Genomic DNA, 24,719 nt, shown 5'->3' with positions numbered 1-24,719 from the left:
GTGATTGATCATCCGGTAAGCTGGCATGTTACAAGCCAGCTTATATTGTCATACGATGACATATGGCACCCAGTGAATATCCTCGTTCGCGGGTGTTTTAACCTCAGGGAACGTGACATAAACACAGGTTCATCTTTGTTATCTCAGGCAAGTTTAAAAATCACGAAGGCTGGGGTGAGGAGTATAAACAGAATTGAGCTGAAGCTCAGGATGCAAATGAAGCTGATTCTTAGATTTCCAAAAATAAAACCCACAGGAGAAGGGAAGAGTAAGAACGGGACAGCCATAACCTCGTCTCTCTCTGAAAACACAGATGCAGCACCAACCCGTTACAACAGAGCTCATCGACAATAGACAATGAATGTGAGAACCTCTACAATATACAATCAATAACCGCAGTTCTGGTTGTCGTTCAGGGATGCTGTTGGTGCAATCTCAGTGCAGTCCTTTCTCAGTACAAATAGATTCATTTCTTGATAGATGAAAATAATACATACGCATAAGAACAAGGATAGACCTTAATTGCAATCCATGTTCGTTTCTCCAGAGGGAGATGACTAACAAAATGGGTTTACTAGTTAATGGATACAATGGCAAGAATCAGCCTTGCAACTAGCAGAAACAAACAAAAAACAAGATCCATTTAGGATTTTGATCTCAATGCAAGTCTACTATCTTGATATCAAAGATGAGTAACCGATCCATTTAGGATTTTGATCTCAACGCAAGACCCGTCTCTACCTTCTTGATTTCAAAGATGAGCATCCTCCACATCTTAAGGACAAACATTTCAGCTTCATCGTCTAAAATAGTTTGTAGCAACTCCAACATTTGGGATGCCTTCACATGGTCTTGAGTACTGGATACAATATAGTCTACCAAAGTAGTTTCTTCTTCTCCGAGAAACTCTGTAATCTTCTTTGAAATCCACGGTCTCATTCTCTCATGCAGCTCATGCTAGAAAATAACATGTCATGACAATAATGTTAGAAAGAACATACTGAAGTCAGCCTCCTTTGCATTTGACATACTATATACATCACACAACAGAAACTATTACGCTACTTGAACCGCATCACAATGTTGCAGTAACAAAGAAGTGCCAAATTAGGGCAGTACCAAACCACAAGAATGGTTTGTATATTTTTGACAAAACAGATTCCAGTCGATTTAAGTTATAAGACCCAAAAAAGTTCACCAATTTTTAAAGCATTTTTGCATCACTTAGCTCCTCGCATAGAAGAAATTGAATGACTAGCATAACATGCATTAAATGTTTTACCTATCAATTTCACACAATTAGATCCTAAACTGAGGTGGGTTTAAAGTCATGCCTAAACTGAGCACCACTCTCTATATATATATAGTTCAAAGAAAAAAGAAACAAAAGCATTTGGCAGAACAATTATTTTTTCATGTCTCATGGCCCAGAATGTTCCACAAAAGTGGAAGAAAAGTAACAAGCAATTGGGGCTTATAAGTAGGAATGCATACCTTGTCGTACACGGCCCAATTTATCTCATATGAGAACAACTCCTCCTTTGTCTTAGGGATCATATCAATCAATTGTTTTGCATCCAAAAGTTTCTTGTTATCTGGCGTCTTCACTTTATCCAAACCATGTTCCCGATCTCTGTCCCTGTCAAGAATCTTCTCTTTGTGCTCATCTCTGGTGCGATTATTATCCTCATCACTCCGGTCCTTCTCCCTCTGGCTTGACCTATCGTGCAAGCGTCTACTTCTTTCTCTTTCTGCATCAGATTTCTCTTCTTTGGAATTAACATTTGAAATACGCTTCGCAAATTCTGCTGCTGCAGCCAAATTCGGAGGGTTTGCCCCAGAGACATGAGGTTGGGCTGCCTGCAGTTCCTCAGTTGAGTAATCAATGGGAACCAACGGCCTCATCTTTTTATCCTTGTCGGCATCATCATCATCCTCAACATGGAAAACAGAAGGGACAGCTGTACGTTTTCCAGAGCCAACAAGACCAAACCCCAACTTTCTTGCTGGCACATTGCCACTCTGCCTCATATCTGATGCAGCTATCGGCACATTGGTTGATTCATCCCCATTACCATTTTGTGAAGACGGATCTCCTGCCAGACAAAATCATACACTTAAAAGGAAATGGAAGAGCCAAAGAGATGCACAGGTATACAGAGAGAGAGAGAGAGAGAGCGCAAAGGTAGAGTTCAGAGAAACAAAAATTTTAATCATGGGTGACAAGGCTTACCTGCCATGTGATTTTCGCGGATGGAATCATCATGATAATCATGCTCAACATCCATACCTTTGCTTTCAACAGCAGATTCTTCAGCTAAGCTTCCATTTACTGCATTATCAGACAAAAGCTTTAATGCATCTCTTTGTTGCTGCTGCAGCTGTTCCTCCTCAGCCCTCCTCTTGGCCACAGCAATTTCTTCCTCTTCCCTTACTTCGTCTGCCAAGTCCTCCTCCTTTTCCCGTATCCTCTTCCTCCTCTTTTCCTCTAACACACTTCTACGCCATCTTTTTCGGGAATCATCTTCATCTTCTTCTTCGTCATAAAGGATCTCTTTCTTTCGTTTGCGTTCCCTCTCTTTTTCCTTCTCCTTCTCATATTGCCGTTCTTTCTCTCTCTCTCTTTCTCTGTACTCCCAATCTTTGAGACACCTTTCATACTCCCGCTCGGCCTCCTCAATCTTCCTTCTTTGCTCTCTCTCTTTCCTAACTCGTTCTCGTTCTGCTTCTCTCTCATATCTATCAATTTCCCGTTCCTTTTCACGTTTCAAATCCCGCTCTTTGTCTCTGCCTCTTCTATCATGCACCCTACTTCTATCAGGTGAGCTTGTCTCAGGCCGATCATGATCACTCGCTTTGGTGTCACTAGTTGTTTCATCATCAAGTTTATCTTCAGCTATATCTGAAAAATTACAAGCATCACAAATCAAACTTAAGTATCTGTAAAACTTTTCAGAGCAAAAAATAATTGCCAACAAAGACAATCTCTGATCCCAGGAAACTATTAAATATTTAGTATCATTATAACACTATTATTCTTTACTAACACTGTATTATAATGACAGCAAAAGATACATATACCAACTATAAAAGCTTACCATTTCTAATCATATCCACATCAGAGTCTCCATCCCTTGCTTTAGCTGGCAGTTCTGAGTTTGAAATCCCAGAACCGTCAGCAGTTGTTTGAGGAGGGGGTGGAGGAAGAGGATTGGTCTTTAACCTTTCCTCGACCATGCATGTAAGCTTCTCCAAAGCCTCTTGGTCGGCTTTTCTATCCTCCTCAGTCACAACCCCAAAGTTGGTTGGGTCATGACTTTCTTTGTTTCCAGTTTCATTGTCCTTTAGATTCTCAGGGGATTTGGTAGGCTCATTCTTCTCAACACTTTGCACGCTTTCATCCTCTTTCCCAGCCCCTGCATCTTGAGTTTCCTTGAGTTTCTTTGTGTTCTCAGTTTTCTTGTCAACATAGCGCTCCAGATATTCTCTTGTTGCTTGGTCAACCTTCAACTGTTTATGATGCAATAAGCAAAGAAAATCAAAATCCTTACACCGATGACAATCAAACTAAATTCTTATGACAATTATTGAAAGAATAGTAGCTCTAAGCACATAATATGTAGAAAAGAATGCAACTAATGCTGTTACCCTTCCACTTCTAGGATAAGAACATAGTCTTATTTAGGTCTACTATGAAATCCACAACACAGTAGGCCCCACATCAAAAAAGCATTTAAACATGAACCTTTTGGACCTGCCAGTGCCATTACTCAACAGCAGCAATCTACTGATTCATGCATCAACCTCCTACTTCTCAAAAGACTAAACAGACCTCTTAAGTTCATGAAATCAAACTTCCAGCCTTAAAATATTTTGCATCATGCAAATTAAATACAAAATCTTTGTATATTCTGATGGTTATCTCAATAACATTGTCCATAGAGATAGTAGATGATATAGAGATTATGCATTCAGTTTGCATGATGTAAAATATTTGGAAAGTGCATCTTGCAAGTTGCAACAAAGCCTTTCAATCCATTCTCAAACCTAACAGGTGAAAACACTAAAAGACAATGATGATGATCGAATGAAAATAATTAGATAGCCAAACACACCATCAGTTCTTGCCCGTCAATGTTAAATTTATTAAGTAGACGCAACGCACGAAGAACTCCTTCAGCAGACTCAAATTCACAGAACCCAAAGCCTTTGGGAGTCCCATTAGAGGGGTATTGAGCTCGTTTCCAACTCTTGACAGTTCCACAAACCTTCCAAAAGCATATAAACATAAGATTGGGAAACCAGGGCTTCAAATGATGCTTCAAGCACCACCATAACACTCAAATTTTTCAAGCCAATATAAAAAATTACACAAATTAATAATCTACCTTAAGAACAGAAAGCACAAAATCACTATCTGCAGTTGGTGCTATTTTTCCAACATAAACTTTAGTTTGTGGTTTTTCTGCTGGTGTAACAGTAGGTAAAGGAACTGGCCTAACAACAGGTGGCATTATTGGGCGAACACCAGGGATCCCAGGAACAGGGGGACGCGCCACCGATGGAAGCACACCAACAGGTCCTGGTGGACGTGGAGGAAATGCAGGTCGAACCATAGATGGGTATGGAGCAGGATATCGAGGAAGTCCTGGGTAAATAAAAAACAAACAACTATGCAAATATGTAAGAGCAAGTTTACGCACTTAACAAATTCATAATTGTTTTCTCAGCCACTAAGAATATGTTCAATAAAGCTTCCAGAAACATAATTAAAAGCTGTTACCACACATTAAAAGCATAATAGAGATGGCACCACAGGCATGGCAACTATCACCAGCTGAACAGATAACCTGAAGGAAACATCGAGAGAATAGCGTCGAGTTCATAATCATGGATATATGAAGACACTTACCTTACTCATCCACGCAATTATTGTAGCACTCTCTCAAAATATCCACGCACCAATTACAAAATTTTGAGATAGCATATAATAAGAGCATCTCATGCTCATAGATGGATTATTACCACAAAGCTATGCTTATTTATGTGACAATTTAAACTTCCCTAAATTTGTCAGCAGCACATTTTGCAGCACAAAAAGGAAAAACAAAAAAATAAAGAGAGAGAAACTGCAATGAAAGAATTTGCAATACCTTAAACAAAGCCAACGAGCACTCAGTTGCTAACATGGTCTGCTGCTGGCAATTCATAAACCCATGAAAGGGAAAGTATCCTTATAACTACCAGAAAGTAGCCTACTTAATGAACATGACACAACCAGACAAAATTTAGCATGACATACGGAACAAAATAATTAGTCCATCTTACTGTGTTGTAATGTTCAACTTGCAAACTCTTACTAGGCTGAACTGGGTGAGACAAAAAGGAAATTCTTTTATAAAAACTAAACTTAGTAGAATATGCTATATTTATTCTAAATGCAATAAGAAAACCAAGCAAATATGCGCATACCAAAAAAGGTGTTGTAGAAGTGGTTCTCTTATGCAATATTTGAAGCTTCCCAACCTTTCTCACCGTGTACTCATTCATGACACTGTAGGAGAAAACATTCTGTCATCCATGCTCCTTTTATCTATCCAAATTTCACTCTGTACCTCCCCCCATTCCTCTTATATATAATAAATCCCTCCCCTCCATTTAACCACAGAAGATAACAGGGATTTTGCTACTATAAGAGGAAATGTTACAGGGACAGGTTTCCATAACATGGAATGTCAAATCTGTTACATAGAACATCACAACTGTAACATCTATTAAATCATATTCCGCTACAAGTTTATGGTTCACCGTTGCAGATGTCACATTCCACATTGAAAAACCTTGTCCAAGATACCTCTTTACAGTAGGCAGATGCATAGAGAATAATTACACATATCAATAGCAAGCAATAAATTCATCGACTTGTATGCAAAAAAAGGAAAAAAATAAAATAAAATCAATCATAGAAATTCATATATGCGTGCAAACAAACAACAAACGCTATTTCTGAACAATTTTTCATTTGCAAAAGGTAAAAATTCGATATACAGTAACAAAACTCAGATGTAATAGAGAGAGGACCCACCAGAAGCAGGCGCGGGAACAGCTCCATATCCGTTGGGTATTGGGGCGTAAGGTCTAAGAGCCGGATTCGGAGGCTGACCTGGAACACCGGGATATTGCATCATAGGCGGCGCCATCGTCACTGCAACACCGCCCACCCCGGGCGGCTGCACAACGGGGCTTTGGTAATTCTGAACCGGAGAGAACTGAGACGCCGTTGACATCGGAACTGGACGATATGAGATAGGCTGTGTCGGCGGCGCGAATGACTGAACCGGTGCCGGCGGCAGAGATGCAGGTGCTGGCGTCTGATTCGGGTTAGGGCTAGGGTTAGGATTTATAATTAAGGGTTGTTGTTGTTGTTGCTGTTCAGGTTGTGATGTGGAGGTCGACGGCGTATCGGGTTTGCGATTAGGATTATTGGATTCGGGCTGCTTGAAATTCGGGTCTATGGTGGCCGGAGATGCTGGAGAGTCAGCCATGGATCAATGGATTTAGTGAGTTACTGAGTAGATTTTGGTTTGATTTGGTGCCCTAGAAAAGAAAGCTTCCCGGCTATTTTAATTAATCTTTTTGCTGTTAAGGACGCGTGTCGTGTTGTGGTTGGACGAGCGTAAACACGGCCGCCTAACCCAACCGGGGCTTAGGCTTTACTACATACAAGCTCGTCTCTTGGTTTTGTGATAGTGATGCGTTCAGCTTTTGTACCTTTATAAAGTGACATTATATTTCACGTTATGTTTAATTCAAAATTATAGCACTGACATTGCATAAAATGTCACTTTTTTTTTTTGGACTGCTCTTATCCATCTTTAATTGGACGCTCTCTTTTTTTTCTTTTTTTTTATCTGCCACTCAAATTCATAGAAGATTTACATCTTGATAAAGGATAAAAAAAGATTGCTTTTTACAAAGACTAAATGAATATATACATTTAATGGGGCTTTTCTTTATGTTGGGTTGATCTAATAATGAGATGTATCACTATCATATTTTTCTCTGTTTTTATTCATGGTGTTGCTAAAGGGTGGATAAAACCTCAACGAGGACTTAGGCAAGGATGTTCATTATCCCCTTATCTATTTATTTTGTGTGCTAAGGTGTTTTCCAGATTATTGATGCAGGCTGAAAATCAAAACCTCATACATGGATTGAGGTTTGGAAACAATATCTCAGTATCCCATCTGCTATTCGTTGACGACAACTTGATCTTCACAAAGGCAACAGTTGCTAACTGCAAGCATCTTAAAACAATCTTTGATCGCTACACAACTGCTTCTGGCCAGTTAATCAACCTAGACAAATCTTCAATGTTTTTCAGTGGTAATACCAAGGTTGGCCGAGTAGCTGCAATTAAAGAAATTTTTCACTTGAATGTTGTATCCAGACATGAAAAGTACCTTGGGCTACCATCCATGATCGGAAGAAACAAAAGGAACTTTTTCAACGATATAAAGCTCAGGGTGATAAGCAAAGTTTCAAGTTGGCAGCATAAGCATTTCTCCAAAGGTGGCAAAGAGGTCCTTATCAAAGCCATAGCCCAAGTGGTTCCAACTTATGCCATGAGTGTATTCAAAATTCCTCAGGGACTTTGTGATGATATCTAGAAAGTTATAGCTAAATTTTGGTGGGGATCCAAGAATGATCGGAAAGGCATTCATTGGGTAAGGTGGGAGAGGCTCAACAAAGTAAAATGCAGAGGAGGAATGGGGTTTAAAGAATTCTCGTGCTTTAAGCATGCATTAGTAGCTAAGCAAGGGTGGAGGATTCTTTAATTTCTAGATTCATTAATGGCTCGAGTTTTGCAAGCAAGATATTTCGAAATTCTGATTTCTTGCAGGCAAAACTGGGGTCCAATCATTCTTACATCTGGAAAAGTATTATATGAGGGAGACTTGTAATCCATAAGGGATATAGATGGAAGATCAGTTCAGGAAATAAAATGCAGATTTATAGTAGTAATTGGATCCCAAGACCAACAATGTTGAGACCAATTTCTATCTCAACCCTTCTCTGTGATACTGTGGTTTTTGAACTGATTAACAATAATCAAAGTTAGAATTTGACTAAAGTGTACCATCATTTTCGAAAGGAAGATGCAGATCAAATAGTTAGCATTCCTCTCCCGCGAAGACCAAAGATCGATAAGATATTCTAGCATTATGATAAGAAAGGCAATTATTCAGTCAAAAGTGGATATCAGATTGCTCAGAAGATAAAGTTTCAAGAACTTCCCAGCTGCTTTGTAAATAAGCCAGGAATTTGGAAAAATATTTGGGCTAGTACTCTGCCTGAAAAAATTAAAATATTTATGTGGAGAGCTATCTAAAACTTGTTACCATCAGCTGAAAATATATGGAAGAGAAAAGTGATCCCAGAACCTATCTCCCAACTCTGTAAAAAGGGAGATGGAAAACATTTCTCATGTTTTGGTGGATTGTAATTCAGCTCGAAAGATATGGAGAATGGTCCATTTTGCAAATAAAGTCTATTCTCTTACAGAACAAAGCATGGTAAATGTGCTGCAAAAAATTGACAAAATTGTTGAATCATGCAGAATTCGAATTGTTGGTGGTGGTGTTTTGGGCAATCTGGCATGTAAAAAATAATTTCCTTTTTGAAAGTAAGAAAGTAGATCCTCTGATCTCTTTAGTAAAAGCTAAGGCTGTTCTAGAATCCTATAAAAGAATCAAATCTCTAAGTGAATCACACCTGCACAATAGCTTAGTTCAGAAGCAGCAGCATCAGTGGATTCCACCTCCACAAGGATGGCTCAAGATCAATGTGGACGCAGCCACAAATAGGGAGAAGAAATCAGCAGGTTTGAGAGTTATTGCTAGAGACTCAACTGGGAAGTTTGTAGGAGCTGCAGTAAAGACATCACAGTTTCATGAGGATGTAACTTTTGCAGAGGTTGAGGCTGTAGAATAGGGGCTACAGATAGCGAAAACTTTGGGGGTGTCTTCAATTATAGTGGAAACTGACTCTCAAACTGTTTCAAACCTTCTCAACAGCAAGGCAGGTAGTAGAACTGAGGTTTTCTGGGTGATATCGGAGGTCCAAGATCTAGCTAAAGAGTTTGGTAAAATTAAAATTCAGTATATCCCAAGGATTTGTAATGCCCATGCCCACCTTTTAGCTAAATCAGCCTTTGATTATGACGAACCTGTAGTTTGGATGGAAACTTTCCCAGAGAACATTTTGTATCTTCTTTAGTCTCTAAATGAATGAAGGTTTTAATTCCTTATAAAAAAATGAATATATATATATATATATATATAGGAATGACATAATCTTCTATGGACTTAAAATTCTATAAGTTAAATAAGATAAATTTTGAAAAATGGGGTGGAAAATATAGAAAATAATCTCTAAAATTTTAATGAGATGGGGTATAGTTTTTTACTCCCACCCCAGCTCATCCAATATTTATTATATGTAAATATTTTTATTAATTTTTATTATAGGTGTTTGCAAATGAGATAGATATGATAAAATATTTTCTTGAATAAATTTGTAGTGAAGTAACACTTGTTAATTTTATTATTTGATATTGCAGATAAAGTGCTAATCTAAGCTATATGAACACAATAAATAGATGACGAAGCCTTAACAACGAAGGATTTGAAACATTGCTATATATTTTATTTTTAGCTATTTTTATCCAAATATTTTGTATTTTTATACCAGTTTATGATATTCTTTCAAACTTTTAGAGATTTTTTAATTAATTTAAATATTTTATAATATAGTGATGATTTTATTTAAGTTTTCAATTTGTAGTTACTGAAATTTTATATTCATACTTACTATAAAATAAGTAAATGAGGAATAAAGTGGGAATGAAAAAAGCATTCCCCACGTAAAGATGTTTCATCATCATCCCAATCCACCTCACCACATTGGGGAATTGAGACAAAATTTTTAATAAGGTGGGGCATGTGATAGGTCTCCCCACTCTACCTCATTTGATCATTACATATAAATAAAACGAAATGTTAATTTCATGTTTTTAATATTTAAGGTAGCTTATATATATATATATATATAACAAATGCCTGACTTCCTTTAGATGAATGATGGCTTGGTTCTTCCCCAAATATCCCTTACCTGTATTATGACAATAGTATTATGGGTCAAGTATACTCATTGAGTAATTTGAGGGTAAGAATATCTTCAAATATTGGGGCAAACATTCTATCGAACCATATGCCTTTGTTGTATCGTCGACTGGTATGGATGAGATTAGGCTCGAGCATTATGGCCACATGATATATATTTAGCCAGAGCCAAAATATGTAGTATGCTTGTGGAAATATATCACATATGACATAGTATCCCCAATGGGTGTTCTCATCTATCACGTAATAAAACATTGGGCAAATCTTGAACATCGTTTCATGCATCTAGTCTTGTCTGGGAAATGGCTCGAATGTTTGATGGCATCCTTGTCCTATGATGGTATACCTTAACTCTTGCATCTTCATTAGCGTCCATACTCTTCAATGAAGAGCATCACAATTTGGATCGTCAGGGTTGTCCCGATGATCGATGACCTTCTCAAATATTATATATATTTGATTTCTTGTGACAAGCAAGAGATAAAAGGCTAAGAGATTGTATCTGAAAGGGATTCTCACCATATGCCACCCTTCTGGCAGCTTTCTGCCGTTTGATGCCATTGAGAAAGTTGTTATCGGTCTGGAAAGGAAGTTTGCCACAGTATTAGATTATTTTTTAATGTTCTTCACCTCGAACTTGAATCATGAGAGAGATTTAGACCATCATGCTAATTGCGGGTTCAAGATCTCTTATTCTTTCCTTCTAAGTAATTCTTATATATACTCGTAGTCTGTTTCAATCAAAAAATGAGTAAGAGAAAGGAAAAACTAGAATTTCTTGATTCTTTTTATTACGACTAGGACTTCTTTTTTTGATGATTGGTAGTGATGATGAGATTCATTGAACTGTCCCAATTTATAGTCACAACTCTCGTGTTTCCATTGGATTATTCAATCAATATTTGCCCCCAATAATGATCACTAGCATCTGTTTGGAGAATGAGGCGTCCATTGTTAGATATTTTTAATGGTGGAAGTGATTGACACTTTAACTTTAATTTTTTTATTGCCTTTGTTGCTTCTACTGACCACAATAAATATCCCTTTGAATGGGTCTGAATACCGATATTTGAATGACATTTTTATTTTATTTTTTTAGTATCGAATATAAATGTCATATTAGTTATTTTTATAAATAAAAATATTTCAAACATAGTTATTTGACATTTATATTCTTGCAAACAAAACAAAAAAAGAAATTATATTTTAGAGCTTAGAAAATAAATATATTTTGTAAAGATATTTTAGAAATATAATATTTATTTATCATTCAAACTTTTCTCATTAAGATAAAAGTCAATTCAAATATAAATGTCTAAAAATCAGACAAAAGTTATAAAACGAAAAAGTAAAATTTAAACAGAATTTTAAATTGATAAAATTTCAAATTTCAAATGTTTAATAAACAATTTCTAAATATTCAATAATTCACAATGGACCCAACTAGGCCAAGTTAGAGAACTTAAAATCTAAAGTTAAGATGAATTGGATGAACAAAATTTATAAGTAACAAAAATACACCTAGTTAGGGGCATAGATAAGAGGAAGAAATAAATATATAAGACAATACATAAAATATTATTAAATTTTATCCTTATGACTTCAAATGATAAAACTCATCAATTATGGAATATGAATCATTAGTATATTGAGTCATATGAAAAAGACCATTTATTTATAGGTAGGACTTTTATAATATGAGAGTTAATATTTTACAAATTAAGTTGAGGTATTTTAGAAAATAAAATTAAAAAGGCGTTATAATATAGGAGTTACTATATCTCTTTAATGATAATTTCGTAAGTGGATACAACGTAATTTTGAAAATGATACGTATTAAACATGAAATAAATGGAAAGTGTAAACAAAGCGATGCAAATGATTGTTTATTGTTAAATTCAATTAAATGGTGATCACACTTATTCTTATTTGAGAATGAATTTTTCATGCATCTTTTTTTTTTTGGGTAAAATTATGGTTCTTTCAAATTCATTTTACATGGTTTAGATATAATTAAATTTTTATTACCTACTTGAGATTGATCTCAAAAAGTTAATGCGAACGCAAGACAATTAAAGTATGAGTTTTCTGAATTATATTTATAATAATTTATAATTCAGCTAAAACATGAAAAAATAAGTAGAATGAAGGTGAGCCAAATCGATCATCGTGTGAATTTTTTTTTTTTATACTATTTTAATTAGACTGTAAATTTCAATAAATACAATTTAGCAAGACTTTTAAAATATTTGAATCTTATTTAAAACCAGATCACCATTTAATGATCAAATTTTGGTTAAAGAAAAATAGCATTTAATAATACCATCTCACCAACTCTCCCAACCGTATGATTTGATGAAGTCAAGGGATAAAAGTTTATATCATGAATACAATTGGAAAGCTTTATTTAAAAGATTCGCACTCTCCAAATTCAATCTCAACCATCAAAATTTGATCCTACGGCATTACGGTGAGCACCTTTATGAATTGAAAAAAAGGGGAAACTATTCAAGCTCTCTGACCCGTACATTTTTTCCCCAAGCTGAGGCGCGAGTGAGAGAGGGGAAAAATAATTATAAATAAATAAAAAAAAAGGAAAGGAGCACAGTGGAGGAGGGACCGGTGGAAGCCGAAGTCTCTCGGTCTCAAAAGAATTAGTTGTATGGAAGAACAAGCAGAGAATCGCAACAAGAGGAAACTTAACATTGATTGGGAAGAGGTACTTCCGGGGCGAAACGACGACGTACCCGCGGAGCTAATCGTGAAAAAGTCGGGCCCACCGACACCCGCACAAAAATCGGTGCCAATGAGCGATGACCCTGGGAGTGGAGAGGAACTTGATAGGCAAATCCCTGATCAGGAGCTCGGTGTTAGGATTGCGAGGATGAAAGACACTTACTCAAAGGTGCGTCATTGTTTGCCCGACAAAGGCAAGAAGATTCTTGCTACTGTTACGCGCCTGGAGAAAGAGTGCGAGCGAAGGAGGCTTGCTGGAGCTGTGCCGGTTTGTTTGGTAAGACTTCAAAGCTTATTTGTTTATTTATTCGATTTGGTTTTCTGTTAAGGGAGTGAGGAAGTACAAAAACTGAAGAAACGGATAGAAAATTTTCTCCTCTCTCTCTCTCTCTCTCTCTCTTTTGAAGTTCTCTTATAATGTGTTATACAGTATGTAAACTTTCGTTGTTTGTTCTTAAATGTTTTGTGGTCAAAATATTGATAGCTTTTAATTTACTGTTTAATTAGTTTATAATTAAACAGCATAAAGTTTGGTCTATTAGTTTACTTGGTGCCTACGAGGTGTGAGGGAGCATAGGGCTTGCTCTTTGGGAGCTTTAAGCAGTGCATTTTAGGTTTGTACTTTTATTTCACTAGCCATTTCTGATAACACCAATGATGTAATCAATGTAATGTGTATCTATTATTTGATAAAGAGTTGTAATTGTAATTGATGACTAGGATTTAGCTTGTGCTTTGGGTATGAGGGAGGATTGTATTTCTCCAATTAGACTTACTGTTAGTTCTCATTCAGGCTATTCTCTGAGAATACTCTTCATTTTGGGATTGTGAGATGTTGATTGTCTCGTAACCTTTAGCATTTACAGTTCATATTATACATGCATACATATATATGCGTGTATACACACACACACACTCTTGTATACTTGTTTCATGGAGTTTTGCCCCTCAAAACAAATTGTATGTAAATTAAATTATTCCCAGCATCCGGGTTCAGTCAGGTACTTGATATCTTGGAGCACTTTGCTAAATGTTAGAAAAAGGTCTAGCAGGTGAAATCATATTTGATATGTTATTCATGAAAACAATAAATGCTAAGCATGATTCATTGCACTTCTGATTGGGCAGGATATTGATGGATGCGATAAGTTGACACAATCTCCTAGTTCAGGTATGCCATGTTATCCAGGTTACCTGACCTACAAGTTTGTGACCATTTTATTTATAAGTATTTAGTGACAGTACATTCCCTTATGTGAAGGGTTTAGAACTTGGGCTTCTGCCAAGTCAAGGCCTAGGGGAGGTCAGAGTTCAATTGTCATGGTTGTGACTTAATCACAAATGGGAAATGGTCATTTTGATAAAATTTGGAGTTGTGAAGATATACAATTTCACAACTTCAAGTTTCACTATTTTTCTTACAACTTATTGTAGCTCCCAAGCAGCATCCCCAAGTGAGCTTTATTTATATTAAATGTTTATAGCCATGAGACAAGCAGAAGATAGTAATAGAACTCGAAAGTTTTTTTTTTCTCTCTCTTTCTTAAATGTTCACTCTCTCTGTCCTTTTATCTCTTAAAATACTTCCTTCTTCAATGAATGGCGTCTTGGCGTGATTATTAAGAATACAATAGTTCTTAAGATTTGTGCTTCACAAGACAGAGAGAATGAAGTATAGTAAAAGATTACCAGAAAAGATTTGGAATGATGTGACTAAGTGAAATGTCTGCTAGTTGAGTGTGTATATGCATGCATTTTATTTATTGTACAGCTTGCTGCATTAGCACCTACTGGTAGTTAGAGCTGATATTTGTTCATTTTATTTTTAAATAGAACTTTGCGGTTGGTCTACTGTTTTTCTTTTAAATAGTACTTCGATGGCCGAAAGTTGGCTTTTGTTATGCTTGCATTAAATATTATTCCTACCTTGAGTTAAATTTCGCTCTTTAGTTGCTGTGGTTAGGTGCAGAATCAACTTACATTGTCAAGAGAATTGAATCATACAATATCTTTCCTCTAAAACAAAATGTAAGCATAGTGGGGTACTGTGGTATTCCGTAATGAATAGTCTTTATTTAGTTATAGTTGAAATGCATGATTTGCATCATTTGTGATTATGAAGATCAGTATAAGGTAAATGATTGCTCGGTTTGAGTGATAACCATTTGGCATTGGATTTTGCTGCTACTTTTAACGAGACGACTACTTCAGGATTTTAAATTTCTTCTCTAGATGCTTCAGATTGCTTTACACAAAGGACTCCATCACCTCAAATTCAATCAAAATCCTCGTTTACCTCTGTTTTTAGGGAGAAGATGGAAGAAAATGTATGGTACTCTGCTTTTTGCATGACCTTTTTGCAGCCTCTTTTGTAGCCAATGTAATCCCTTTTACCTATTTTTAATTCATTTGACAGAGAGATTGTAGAGAAGCAAATGCATTTGATAAAGAATTATCGATCTTGGCTCATTGTGACCGCCAGAAAATGAGGTCTGATGGCGACTTATCACAAAGGGGAAGACAAAAAGTTCGATCATCATCAAGAAAATGGCCTTTCCATAAAGGAGATAAATCTTTTAATTCAAATGGTTCTCAAAAGGAGAGAGCGTCTTTAACTTGTCCATCCCATCAGAGTGGAGAGAACTCGTCCAGTTGTTTGCCCAAGAAGTTAGCATATTTTTCAGTTGATATGACACATTTCTTTTACTTAATTGTTTCTTGTTTAATGTTTTGCATGTCTCCTGGAGTATCAAGATATATATTAATTATCCACCTTCTTGTCAGCTGACATGAATGGCTTGGATGATATTTCTAATTTTTTTTCTTTTTTTCTTTTTGGGCGCTTTTTTTATTAGGAAGGAATCATTTGAGGTCCTACCATCAAAAAATCCAAGGCTTAGGAAGGTATGATGTTTTTCTATTTACCAATGAAACTACTCTAATGTGTTGGAGATGAACTTTAGTCCTGGGTGGAAAGTGGAAAATGTTTAAAACTATGGGAATGATAGAAAACTTATGTATAGTTTTCTCTTACAATGATAGGTAAATAGAGTGCATCAATAATTAGTTTTCGTGGCTGAAGAAAAGTTTGTTATTTCTTTGTTACATAATATTTTGTAAGGATATATGTAATTCAAATGATGAGTATCATGCTATTTTGGAGGATATACAATATTAGCAATTTTGATAATTTTATTTTCGGAGCCGTCTTTGGAAAATTTCAAAGATTTGTAATCAAAACCCATTTAGTTTCTCTCTAATTAATTAATCTACTATTCAATTGATTGACGTGCTTTATCCTTATTCATTGGGAAACCCAACAATAAGATGGGAAGAATTGGAATACCCTCCATGTTTGAGTTTATATAGAATTAAAAAACTGTGTTTTCTAGTTGAAATGCTTAATGGATTTGTCTTGATCTTCTTTCAATTATATATTCTTTCCTGCAAACACTTGCTTGTAGGCATGCTAGCTTGTTTTTATCATAGAATGGAGTAAATCATTGAACTGTTCTCTGAGATAATAAATGTTTTGCAAGAATGTGCCTATCATTTTGCTTCGAGATGAAGCTGTCTCCAAGAAATTTTACTGAAGGTCCTGTAGTCTTCGATAATATGGCTGAAGGAATGACAGACCTGATGTTGCAAGTTTTTTTTACTAACTATGATTACTGATATGTTTGGAAGTTTCAACCATCATTACCCAAATCTCAGACTTGGTGGCGGATTTCCATGCTGCAAGTATGGTACATCTGGGACTCCTTTCAATGGAAATAAAATTTATTCAAATGTTGAGTATTTTATTGTTTAATATATAGAGCTATTGAGGATCAAATCTGATACTCAATTACTTGTTAATTCAACCCTATTGGTTATTTATCGATAAAAGAATGGAACCCTATCAAACAAAGCATAGATCATGCAAGAGAATTTGGGAAATTTTACCTTGACACCCTATTTTTCCTAGTGTGTTGGTGGATGAATCTGTTCCTGTTGTGAGAAATTTGGCACAGACAACTATGGTTGCCCATGGGTGCATTGTTGAGCTTGTCCCGCAATGGGTGTATATTTTTCTCTATTTGTTTGGTGTTCGTCTTCATTGATTGATAAGATTCACGGTGAAAAAATCCAAACAGGAGCAGAACCTTGTTCTCCTAGACGAGGATGAAAGTCCAGTTGAAGATGCATCAGAGGAATCAGAGGGCTCTCTGCACATAGAGACAACAGAGCAAGCTGATGAATTTGCTGAATGGTCAGTAGGACTTTCTTTACTGGTCATTAGTGCTCTTACTTTATGCCAACAATAACTGTCAACTCTTGTAACACTTTCAGCATGATAGACGCTAAGATCTACTACCCATCAAGGTACTCTTCCGACCTTTCTTTAGATGGTAAAGACTGCTTTTTTGGCAACAGTTATTACTAGAGTTAATTTCTGTTTGACACTTATCATTTTTGAACTAGGGTTGATCCGGAATCTGTTGAAATCTGTTACACGGACATAAATCACCTTGCCCCAGCAGCTTATCTGACATCACCTATTATGAATTTTTACATCCGGTAAGTGCCTAGGATACAGTTATCATTTGATACGTGGATTGGGAAGGCGAAACTAAACTCTAATTCTTGTCCCCTTGCCACAATGTATTACCGCACAGCACTTGAAGTGAATTTGTGGTTGTTATGGGATTTTCTTTCCTTCCAAGTTGGAATCTTAGATGTGATTTTCTCATCTATTTATGGTGGTTTACTCAAGGGTTTGTTTGTTGGAGCTGTAGCTTCTAGCTGTGCTGTTAAAGTTTCTGCAGGCCATTTTGAGGTTAATAGATACTTATCTACTGTATTCCTACTTCTCAAAAAAAATAATAGTCATAATAATAATAAATAAATAAACAGATATCAAAAAAGAAAAAAAAAACTGTATTCATAAATGTGGGTGTTTGTTGTGATGTGAATAGAGTAAAATGTCATTTCCTTTTTTTTTGAAAAAGATACTTAACTCAATTGGTATAAAAGGAATGGTATTTGTGTTCGTGCAGAAACACTTCTTTAACATTAACATATCAGTTTCACAGAATACTATTTCTAGCTAAGTTGTGCAATTTGTTCTCCCTTTGTACATTTCTTACTGTTTAATATAAGTTTCTCCGTTTTCTTTTAAAAACAGCTAAGTTGTGCAATGGGGTTGAATAGTCTGCTGCATAGTACTTTTGACATGTACATTACTGTTCAAAGGGTTCTATTCACTGTGAGATAGAAACCATTAACATTTAGAGAATTCAGTGTACAAAGGAAGATAAGATATTTCTTGGCATCAAAAAACCTTATGCTGTTTTAGGTAGGAGACGTTATATTTCCTTACTTTGCAACTTCGAAGTTTAAATGCAATTATCTATTCCCGGTGTTCTATTTACTTCTTCTTATGCACTACTTTAGGGATCTATTTGCCCTTTATTGTTATCTGTTAGGATCTTTTAGTCATCAGTTTCTTTGGCGTATACCTAGTTAATTGCTTCTGAATTTATTTTCTAGGTATTTGCAGCTGCAAGCATCTCCAACAAACAGGGCCATTCGAGACTGCCATTTTTTCAATACATATTTTTACAGTAAGCTCAAGGAAGCTGTATCACACAAGGTAGCTACTTTCTTGGTTATTTAATTATTTCTTTTTCCTATTAACACATCAATTGATGGTTCCACTTTAGGATTCTGTAAGCCATTTAAACTGGAGTCTGAAGGAAACACTGAAACAGCTAGAGCTAGGTACCTGAGTAATTTATTAGTACTGTGGATACCTGATGTATTAGATTTGTGCATTAGATTTACTAGTACTGTGGCTTTCTTAATCTTGATGTGGATGCCTAAGATTCTGTTGGTTATTTTCTTTTTCCATGAATATCTTGAAGAAACCAAAAAGGATGGTTCATGATGATATGTGACTTCATGCTAGTTTTGGTTAGTGATGATTTCAAGGACTTTATTGTTTTGGAAAACATGATCAAATATGTTTTCCTGATAAATTTGATATGTTAATGCCTATGGGGGTTCTTGAACCAGTATATTTAGTTTTTCTAGTGTCCCTTTATTGGCAATACTTCCTTTTTCTTGAATAATGGCTATTGTAATGTCTTCTCCCGTAATATTTTAGGGGGGTGACAAGGATTCTTTCTTTATCAAGTTTCGAAGGTGGTGGAAGGGTGTCAATATATTTCAAAAGTCATATGTACTAATTCCAATACATGAAGAGTAAGTTTTCTGTTTTCCGAGTTCTTTTGTGGAAGTTAGTATAGTGCTTTTAAGTTAGATTTACATTTACAAATACTTCATCAGAAATACAATGTGAATACCTCTAAAATAAACCACAATGAATAGTTGTCATTTACGATGCTTAAGAGGTTTTTGATTAACTAAAACTTCATCAGATTCTTCATCATTAATACAATTTACAGTTTCCTATCAGAGAGAGAGGGGGGGGGGGGGGGGACTTCATCGGATATATCCAGATATATCTTGTGTGGTATCATTCTCAGGTTCTACCTAGCAATCAGCACTGCTGGATAAGTATCGGATTTGGATATGGATGTCAATTATCGATACCCATGCTGGATAATTGCTGTCCCTAATCAGCAGCAAGCATCTTTGTGGTTCTATATGAACAAAATGATAAAATTGCTGAAATGCGATTTTTCTTATTTGAGTTAAACAAGTTATTTACATTTCCTGATTCCTAATTGCCAATCACTGAAAGGCTACTAGAATGATCTTGCAAGAATTATCCCTGTATCTTAATTAAGTGTTGCCCCAACCAAATATGGGCTGTGTTCAGTGAACTGGCATTTTGTTCATGGATCTTGTTGAACAATTGAATCTAAAATCTTAATGGACTCAAATGTGTATTCTTTACTCAATAATTATTTTTTAACCTCGAAGTTCCTCGAACTTTCTATGCTTACCGAATGGATAAATTCTTCAAACGAAGAAAGTCATGCTTTTACTGGTACAAAAAGTGTTCACCACTATAATAGTGCCTAAATAATTAGAGTATGAACTAAATATAAAACTCAACAACTGAAGGTGAGCTGTTTATGAAGTTCTGGTTTGTCAACATGATTGCACTACAAAAATATGGATACAATCTACTAACAGACAAGCTTTACATTGAGAACAAATGGAACATTTGGAGCCAAGATTTAAAAAAAAAAGACCATTGGAGCTTAATGAGATCAATTTCAGGTAGTGAATTGTCAAAAAAGAATGTCTATTTTGTCAGCATATAATTTCCATGTCTCAATATTGGATTGCTTGGGATCTATTTAGCTCAAGCTGTTTTGGGGTTTTATTTAGCATGTAGCATAGAATTAATAGATAGAACTTTTGATTGGCTGTAGTACCCTACTTCCCTTAGCATAGAATTAATAGAACTCTTGTTTGGATTGAATTAGTTCACAATCTTTTGATTTATTTATATGGTGCCGGTGTGTTCAGTGTTCACTGGAGCTTGGTGATTATTTGTATCCCGGACAAGGAAGATGAATCAGGACCAATTATCCTTCATTTGGATTCACTAAAACTTCACTGCAGCCTTTCGATTTTCAGTAACATTAGAAGGTAAGACATGAATAAGTATTTATCACACTATGAAGCAATGTCTTTACTGTGGATCTCTTTTAATGTTTGGAAGCATGAGATTAGCAGAAAGAATAGCTTCATCAGACATTCAGCTGATTGAAGTTACTGTGATTTAGTGTAACAGTTGCATTATATTCAAAATCCTTCATGGTATCAGTACAATGTTTTGAAACATCTCAAATGTAATAGTTAAATATTTAGCAATTACAACCTTTTCTCTTTAATTTAAACTAATGTGTGTGTTAAAATATTTTCTCTTAATTTTCACATGGTTATTCTTTTACATTGTTAACAAATTCTCTTTCCTTGTTTTTCACTTAGCACCTGAACTACTACACATACAATAAATCTTTTCGTTAATATACTATAGACACAAGTTTATTTTGACATATAGCCATCTCTTGTTTCTATCACGATCACTTCCTTGTTTGTATGATTGTTGTGAAAGAAATGAAGCTGGCACGTTGTATTTCTGTTAGGAGAGGACATGCTACCACGTGCTTGAGAGTTATAAAATAAATCTTTCTGTTCAGGGCGGTTAGGAAATGGTTTTCTTAGGTTTTCACAGTGCACTAGTTAATTCGCAGTTGCATCATATAGAGCAATAAGCCTGAAACTGTAAAATCATGTTAAATGCATAATAGCTTACCGGTGAAACTTAGAATTGTCTCCATTCAATATCTCTCGTAGCTATAGCTAATTCCTTCTGGCCCTTGGTCTTTGCTCATTTTGAATGCCTTCACCTATTATTCTTAACATACCAATGATGTGAATTGTGTTCTGTTGTAGCTTTCTAAAAGAAGAATGGAACTATTTGAAGCAAGAAGTTTCTCCCTCAGATCTTCCAATTGCTGAGAGAATATGGCAACATCTTCCTCGTAGAATTGATGATAGAATAATTCCGGTAAATTTTTATTTCAAATATGTGAAGTTGAGTCATTGCATGCTTACTGTTACCTAATGTCTTGAATTGTCTTCGTTCATTTTCAATGGCATGGAAACATGATAGCATGAATCTCAGATTGCTTGATACAGTATTATATAGTTTAAAACTTGACCAAAAAGATATCTGTTATAATTTTCAATCAGGTTCCCCAACAAAAAAATGATTATGATTGTGGTCTCTTTGTGCTTTTCTTCATGGAGCGTTTCATGGAAGAGGCCCCAGAAAGGCTGAAAAAGAAAGATCTAGCAATGGTACTTCCCGCCATTACTAATAGAACTTGCTATGTCTCTTATGTCATTTATCTTTAAGATGTTGGTTAATTGATATTCCTTTCCAGTTCGGCAAGCGGTGGTTCAGACCTGAAGAAGCCTCTGGGTTGAGAATAAAAATCAGGAACTTACTTAAGAAACAATTTCAAATTTCAAGTGCAGAATGTTGTAATTCTAAGTCCTTGACGTCTCCAGGTGGTTGTTCACCCTGAAACTGGTGCGGGTATTACACAGGTTCTCTAGCGATACATGTATAGTTCATAATAGAATATGCAAATATTTTGCACCCCACCATCATTTTATTGATGAATTAATGGCCAAATCAGACATCTGAGAAACCTTAGGAAATTGATTCTGTATATGCTGCCACATGGGTCCAAATGCCATTGACATTTAAAGAAGCGCTGATGGCTAGCCACGGTGGCTTTTACAACAATGGCCACCATTTACATTTTTCCTCCTTTTTCTTTTTTGGTTCTTTGTTTAGATTTTGTGCTATGTAATCAGGTTTTAGCTGAACAGCCTATCCGAAGAAATGTACAGGCAGAAAAAGAAATTGCCAATTTTTTGTGAATTGGAATGCGGGTATACCTTTTTTGTAATATTATGACTCTCAGTCCTAACTTAGGAGGAATCAGATCAAGGTGATATCTAACGGAACATGAAATTTAAGCTTTTTTGAAATATATGACTCCGTCCAGCTGCTCCTGCTGAAATCATTACTCTCCATTCTCCCGTCTAGCAATTTCGCACTTTTTTTTTTAATATAAAAAATAAGAGTTTGGAATCTCCACTCTTTGGTGGAGGCAGGGAAAGTGCTTCGGCAAAGCAGCAGTCCCAATATCTTATGCTAGGAATGGTGGTTTTTAGAGATGAATTTAGTTATTATGAGTTTTACATTATTTACAGTCAACCTCAGAAAAGGAAGTGATCTAAATTCAGATCTGCGCGCACCTGGTTCCTTTGAACCGAAGCAGAAGCAAATCCTGAAGCTGTTTATGTTTCCGATTTTGATAGTGCCTGTACCTTCTGGTGGAGCCAATAAATACGGGGCACGGCCGCTACGATTGGAAAACTCAATGCATCTCTGCCCTCTAGTTGGGTTCTGGATTCAGTGAGAAACGCCCTATTGAATATCGATCTGATCAAGGCTATTGAAAAGCTTAAGTTTAATTTTTAGGACAGAGTGATTGACTATAATCGTAAAGCAAACCCGCCATCTCATTAGGAACTTGCAGAATCAGTCCAATTATCTTGACAGTATCGCATGTCTTTACATCTCTGCACATTCTTGTCGGAATGAAGGTAATTCAACCTCCAAAAAGAGGAGAAGAGAAGGGAGTACATGTCAACACTCAAAACTTGGCTGTTCAAAATGATACTTTTTATGTATAAGTGTAAATGAAACAGAAATAAACCCAGACGACAACATTGAAAATCCTTTCCCTGTTATTCAACAACACTCTGTCGCTGGTCACTTGATATTCCATTTTGATTTTTATGAGATTGGGAGTTTTCTTGTAACGTATCCATTGCGGCACCTACGAACTGATGATCAGGATACGGAAAAAGTATAATAAATTCAGCAATAAGCTTACAAAATCTTACGGACTCCAAAGTCGGAGCCAGAAATCTAGTATACAGGGGCCAAGTTAAGAATGAATTCGATATAACAGGTCACAACTTCAATTCATGAGAGCATTTCTATTAAGTTCATGAGGGTACGAGCTTCAATCATTCAATTCATGGAGACATTTCAATTAAGTTTATAGGGCAGTTGCCCCCACTTATGCTAGCTCCATTCTTGTGGAACTCTATAAGTCATAGAGAAGTCGGTAGGGGCATGATCAATGGTTTTCAAACATCATAATTTTTAACTGGTAAGTCATATTCAAATTTTGGGAAAGGTAGGAGTTAAAAATTAATTTGGGTTTTGTCCACTCCTACCTCTTTCTTTTAAAAAATAATAAAAAAGAAATCAAAGAGAAAGGATTAAAGAGATTAGATATCTTTGTTGCATTAGGGTGATTGAGATCATAGCAAACAGAAACCTCCTGTTTAGAAGCTGCCCTTAGTGGAACTACAATATTACGGGGCTTAAAGTTTCTTTGCATCTCTTTTCCACAGTGTAACTACCTTTTACTGAAAGATTTAACTTTTAGATTGGTGTTGGTGCTGAGTTATATATTATTTATTATATATATATATATATATATATATCATATTGATATTCATCTGGAAATAAAGCATTGAGCATCCATGCAAGTAGCAAGTAGCAAGTAGCTATTTGCAACTTCTTGATCGCTGTAACGGCCTTTGTGGACGGAACCAAACTGCCTCGACCAAAGCAATCGTTTCTTTGATCGTATTTGCCATTATTCTTGCTTCTTCTTTTTTTATTAATAATATCGATAATACAATCAGACAACTTGATATTATGTTAGATATCTACAAACTGCTATTATTGTAGTCAATTATTAATATTACAATTAGACAATTAGGTATGACCATTAATTTACATTAAATTCTTATGAAGTACTATCAGTTGCCTACCCTCTCTAATATTTGCGGGATATCTGCTACACTCACAAATGTTTTTGTAAAGAATAAAGATTGCAATGACCTCCACTCAATTATTCTTTGAATGAGGGAGAAAATTCTGATATGGGGGCAATAGCCCACTTATAAGAATAAATGAAATGTGTTATAATTTTTTGAAAAGTTATCTCTGCACTGCCTATTTTTTGTCGTATGTACATCTAACCACTATAAAATTTTGACATGTTCTTTGCATTATTTTTGTTTTTAAACTTGTATCAATCAACCACTTTGACATTAATATTTTAAATAAAAATGACCATTATACCCTTAAATGAATTAAATAACCATTTTATCCTAATTTTTTTAAAATAAAAAATTATAATTATCATTGAATTAATTGATGAAATATTATTG

The 24,719-nt window shown here is 35.6% G+C and overlaps 4 protein-coding genes across 9 annotated transcripts; 3 read left to right on the top strand and 1 right to left on the bottom strand.

Moving 5' to 3' along the window:
• Positions 1-447: 447 nt before the first annotated feature.
• Positions 448-6,788, bottom strand: LOC18043794 (RNA-binding protein 25). Of its 3 annotated transcripts, none has more exons than XM_006438351.2 (7): positions 6,086-6,788; positions 4,389-4,648; positions 4,116-4,268; positions 3,099-3,510; positions 2,234-2,902; positions 1,495-2,096; positions 448-957 (listed from the first exon to the last, which is right to left on the bottom strand). In XM_006438351.2, the coding sequence occupies exons 1-7, from the start codon at positions 6,543-6,545 to the stop codon at positions 706-708; spliced, it is 2,808 nt and encodes a 935-aa protein (XP_006438414.1). In that variant the 5' UTR covers positions 6,546-6,788; the 3' UTR covers positions 448-705. The 3 variants fall into 3 exon arrangements, with proteins under 3 accessions (XP_006438414.1, XP_024041847.1, XP_024041846.1); XM_024186079.1 differs by having other exon boundaries at positions 4,389-5,554; positions 6,086-6,141; XM_024186078.1 differs by lacking the exon at positions 4,116-4,268.
• A 393-nt stretch (positions 6,789-7,181) lies between these two features.
• On the top strand, positions 7,182-7,670 carry LOC112099196. Its single transcript, XM_024186322.1, has one exon. The coding sequence runs from the start codon at positions 7,182-7,184 to the stop codon at positions 7,668-7,670; it is 489 nt and encodes a 162-aa protein (XP_024042090.1).
• An 851-nt stretch (positions 7,671-8,521) lies between these two features.
• Positions 8,522-8,994, top strand: LOC112099195. The gene is made up of 2 exons (XM_024186321.1): positions 8,522-8,531; positions 8,621-8,994. Exons 1-2 carry the CDS (start codon positions 8,522-8,524, stop codon positions 8,992-8,994), a joined length of 384 nt encoding a protein of 127 aa, XP_024042089.1.
• A 3,695-nt stretch (positions 8,995-12,689) lies between these two features.
• LOC18043793 (ubiquitin-like-specific protease 1D) lies at positions 12,690-22,363 on the top strand. 4 transcript variants are annotated; one of them, XM_006438340.2, is made up of 14 exons: positions 12,690-13,197; positions 14,049-14,091; positions 15,153-15,247; positions 15,337-15,587; positions 15,776-15,824; positions 17,057-17,172; positions 17,253-17,285; positions 17,385-17,480; positions 18,453-18,555; positions 19,069-19,166; positions 20,406-20,528; positions 21,339-21,453; positions 21,696-21,746; positions 21,833-22,363. In XM_006438340.2, exons 1-14 carry the CDS (start codon positions 12,847-12,849, stop codon positions 21,974-21,976), a joined length of 1,668 nt encoding a protein of 555 aa, XP_006438403.2. In that variant the 5' UTR covers positions 12,690-12,846; the 3' UTR covers positions 21,977-22,363. The 4 variants fall into 4 exon arrangements, with proteins under 4 accessions (XP_006438403.2, XP_024041453.1, XP_006438408.1 ...); XM_006438345.2 differs by having other exon boundaries at positions 12,691-13,197; positions 15,162-15,247; positions 21,639-21,746; XM_006438342.2 differs by having other exon boundaries at positions 12,691-13,197; positions 21,639-21,746.
• The last annotated feature ends 2,356 nt before the right edge of the window (positions 22,364-24,719 follow it).

The sequence above is a fragment of the Citrus clementina genome, unplaced genomic scaffold (genome assembly GCF_000493195.1).
Source record: "Citrus clementina cultivar Clemenules unplaced genomic scaffold, Citrus_clementina_v1.0 scaffold_4, whole genome shotgun sequence".
NCBI classification, from domain to species: Eukaryota; Viridiplantae; Streptophyta; class Magnoliopsida; order Sapindales; family Rutaceae; genus Citrus; species Citrus x clementina.
This window is presented reverse-complemented; position numbering and strand designations above follow the sequence as displayed.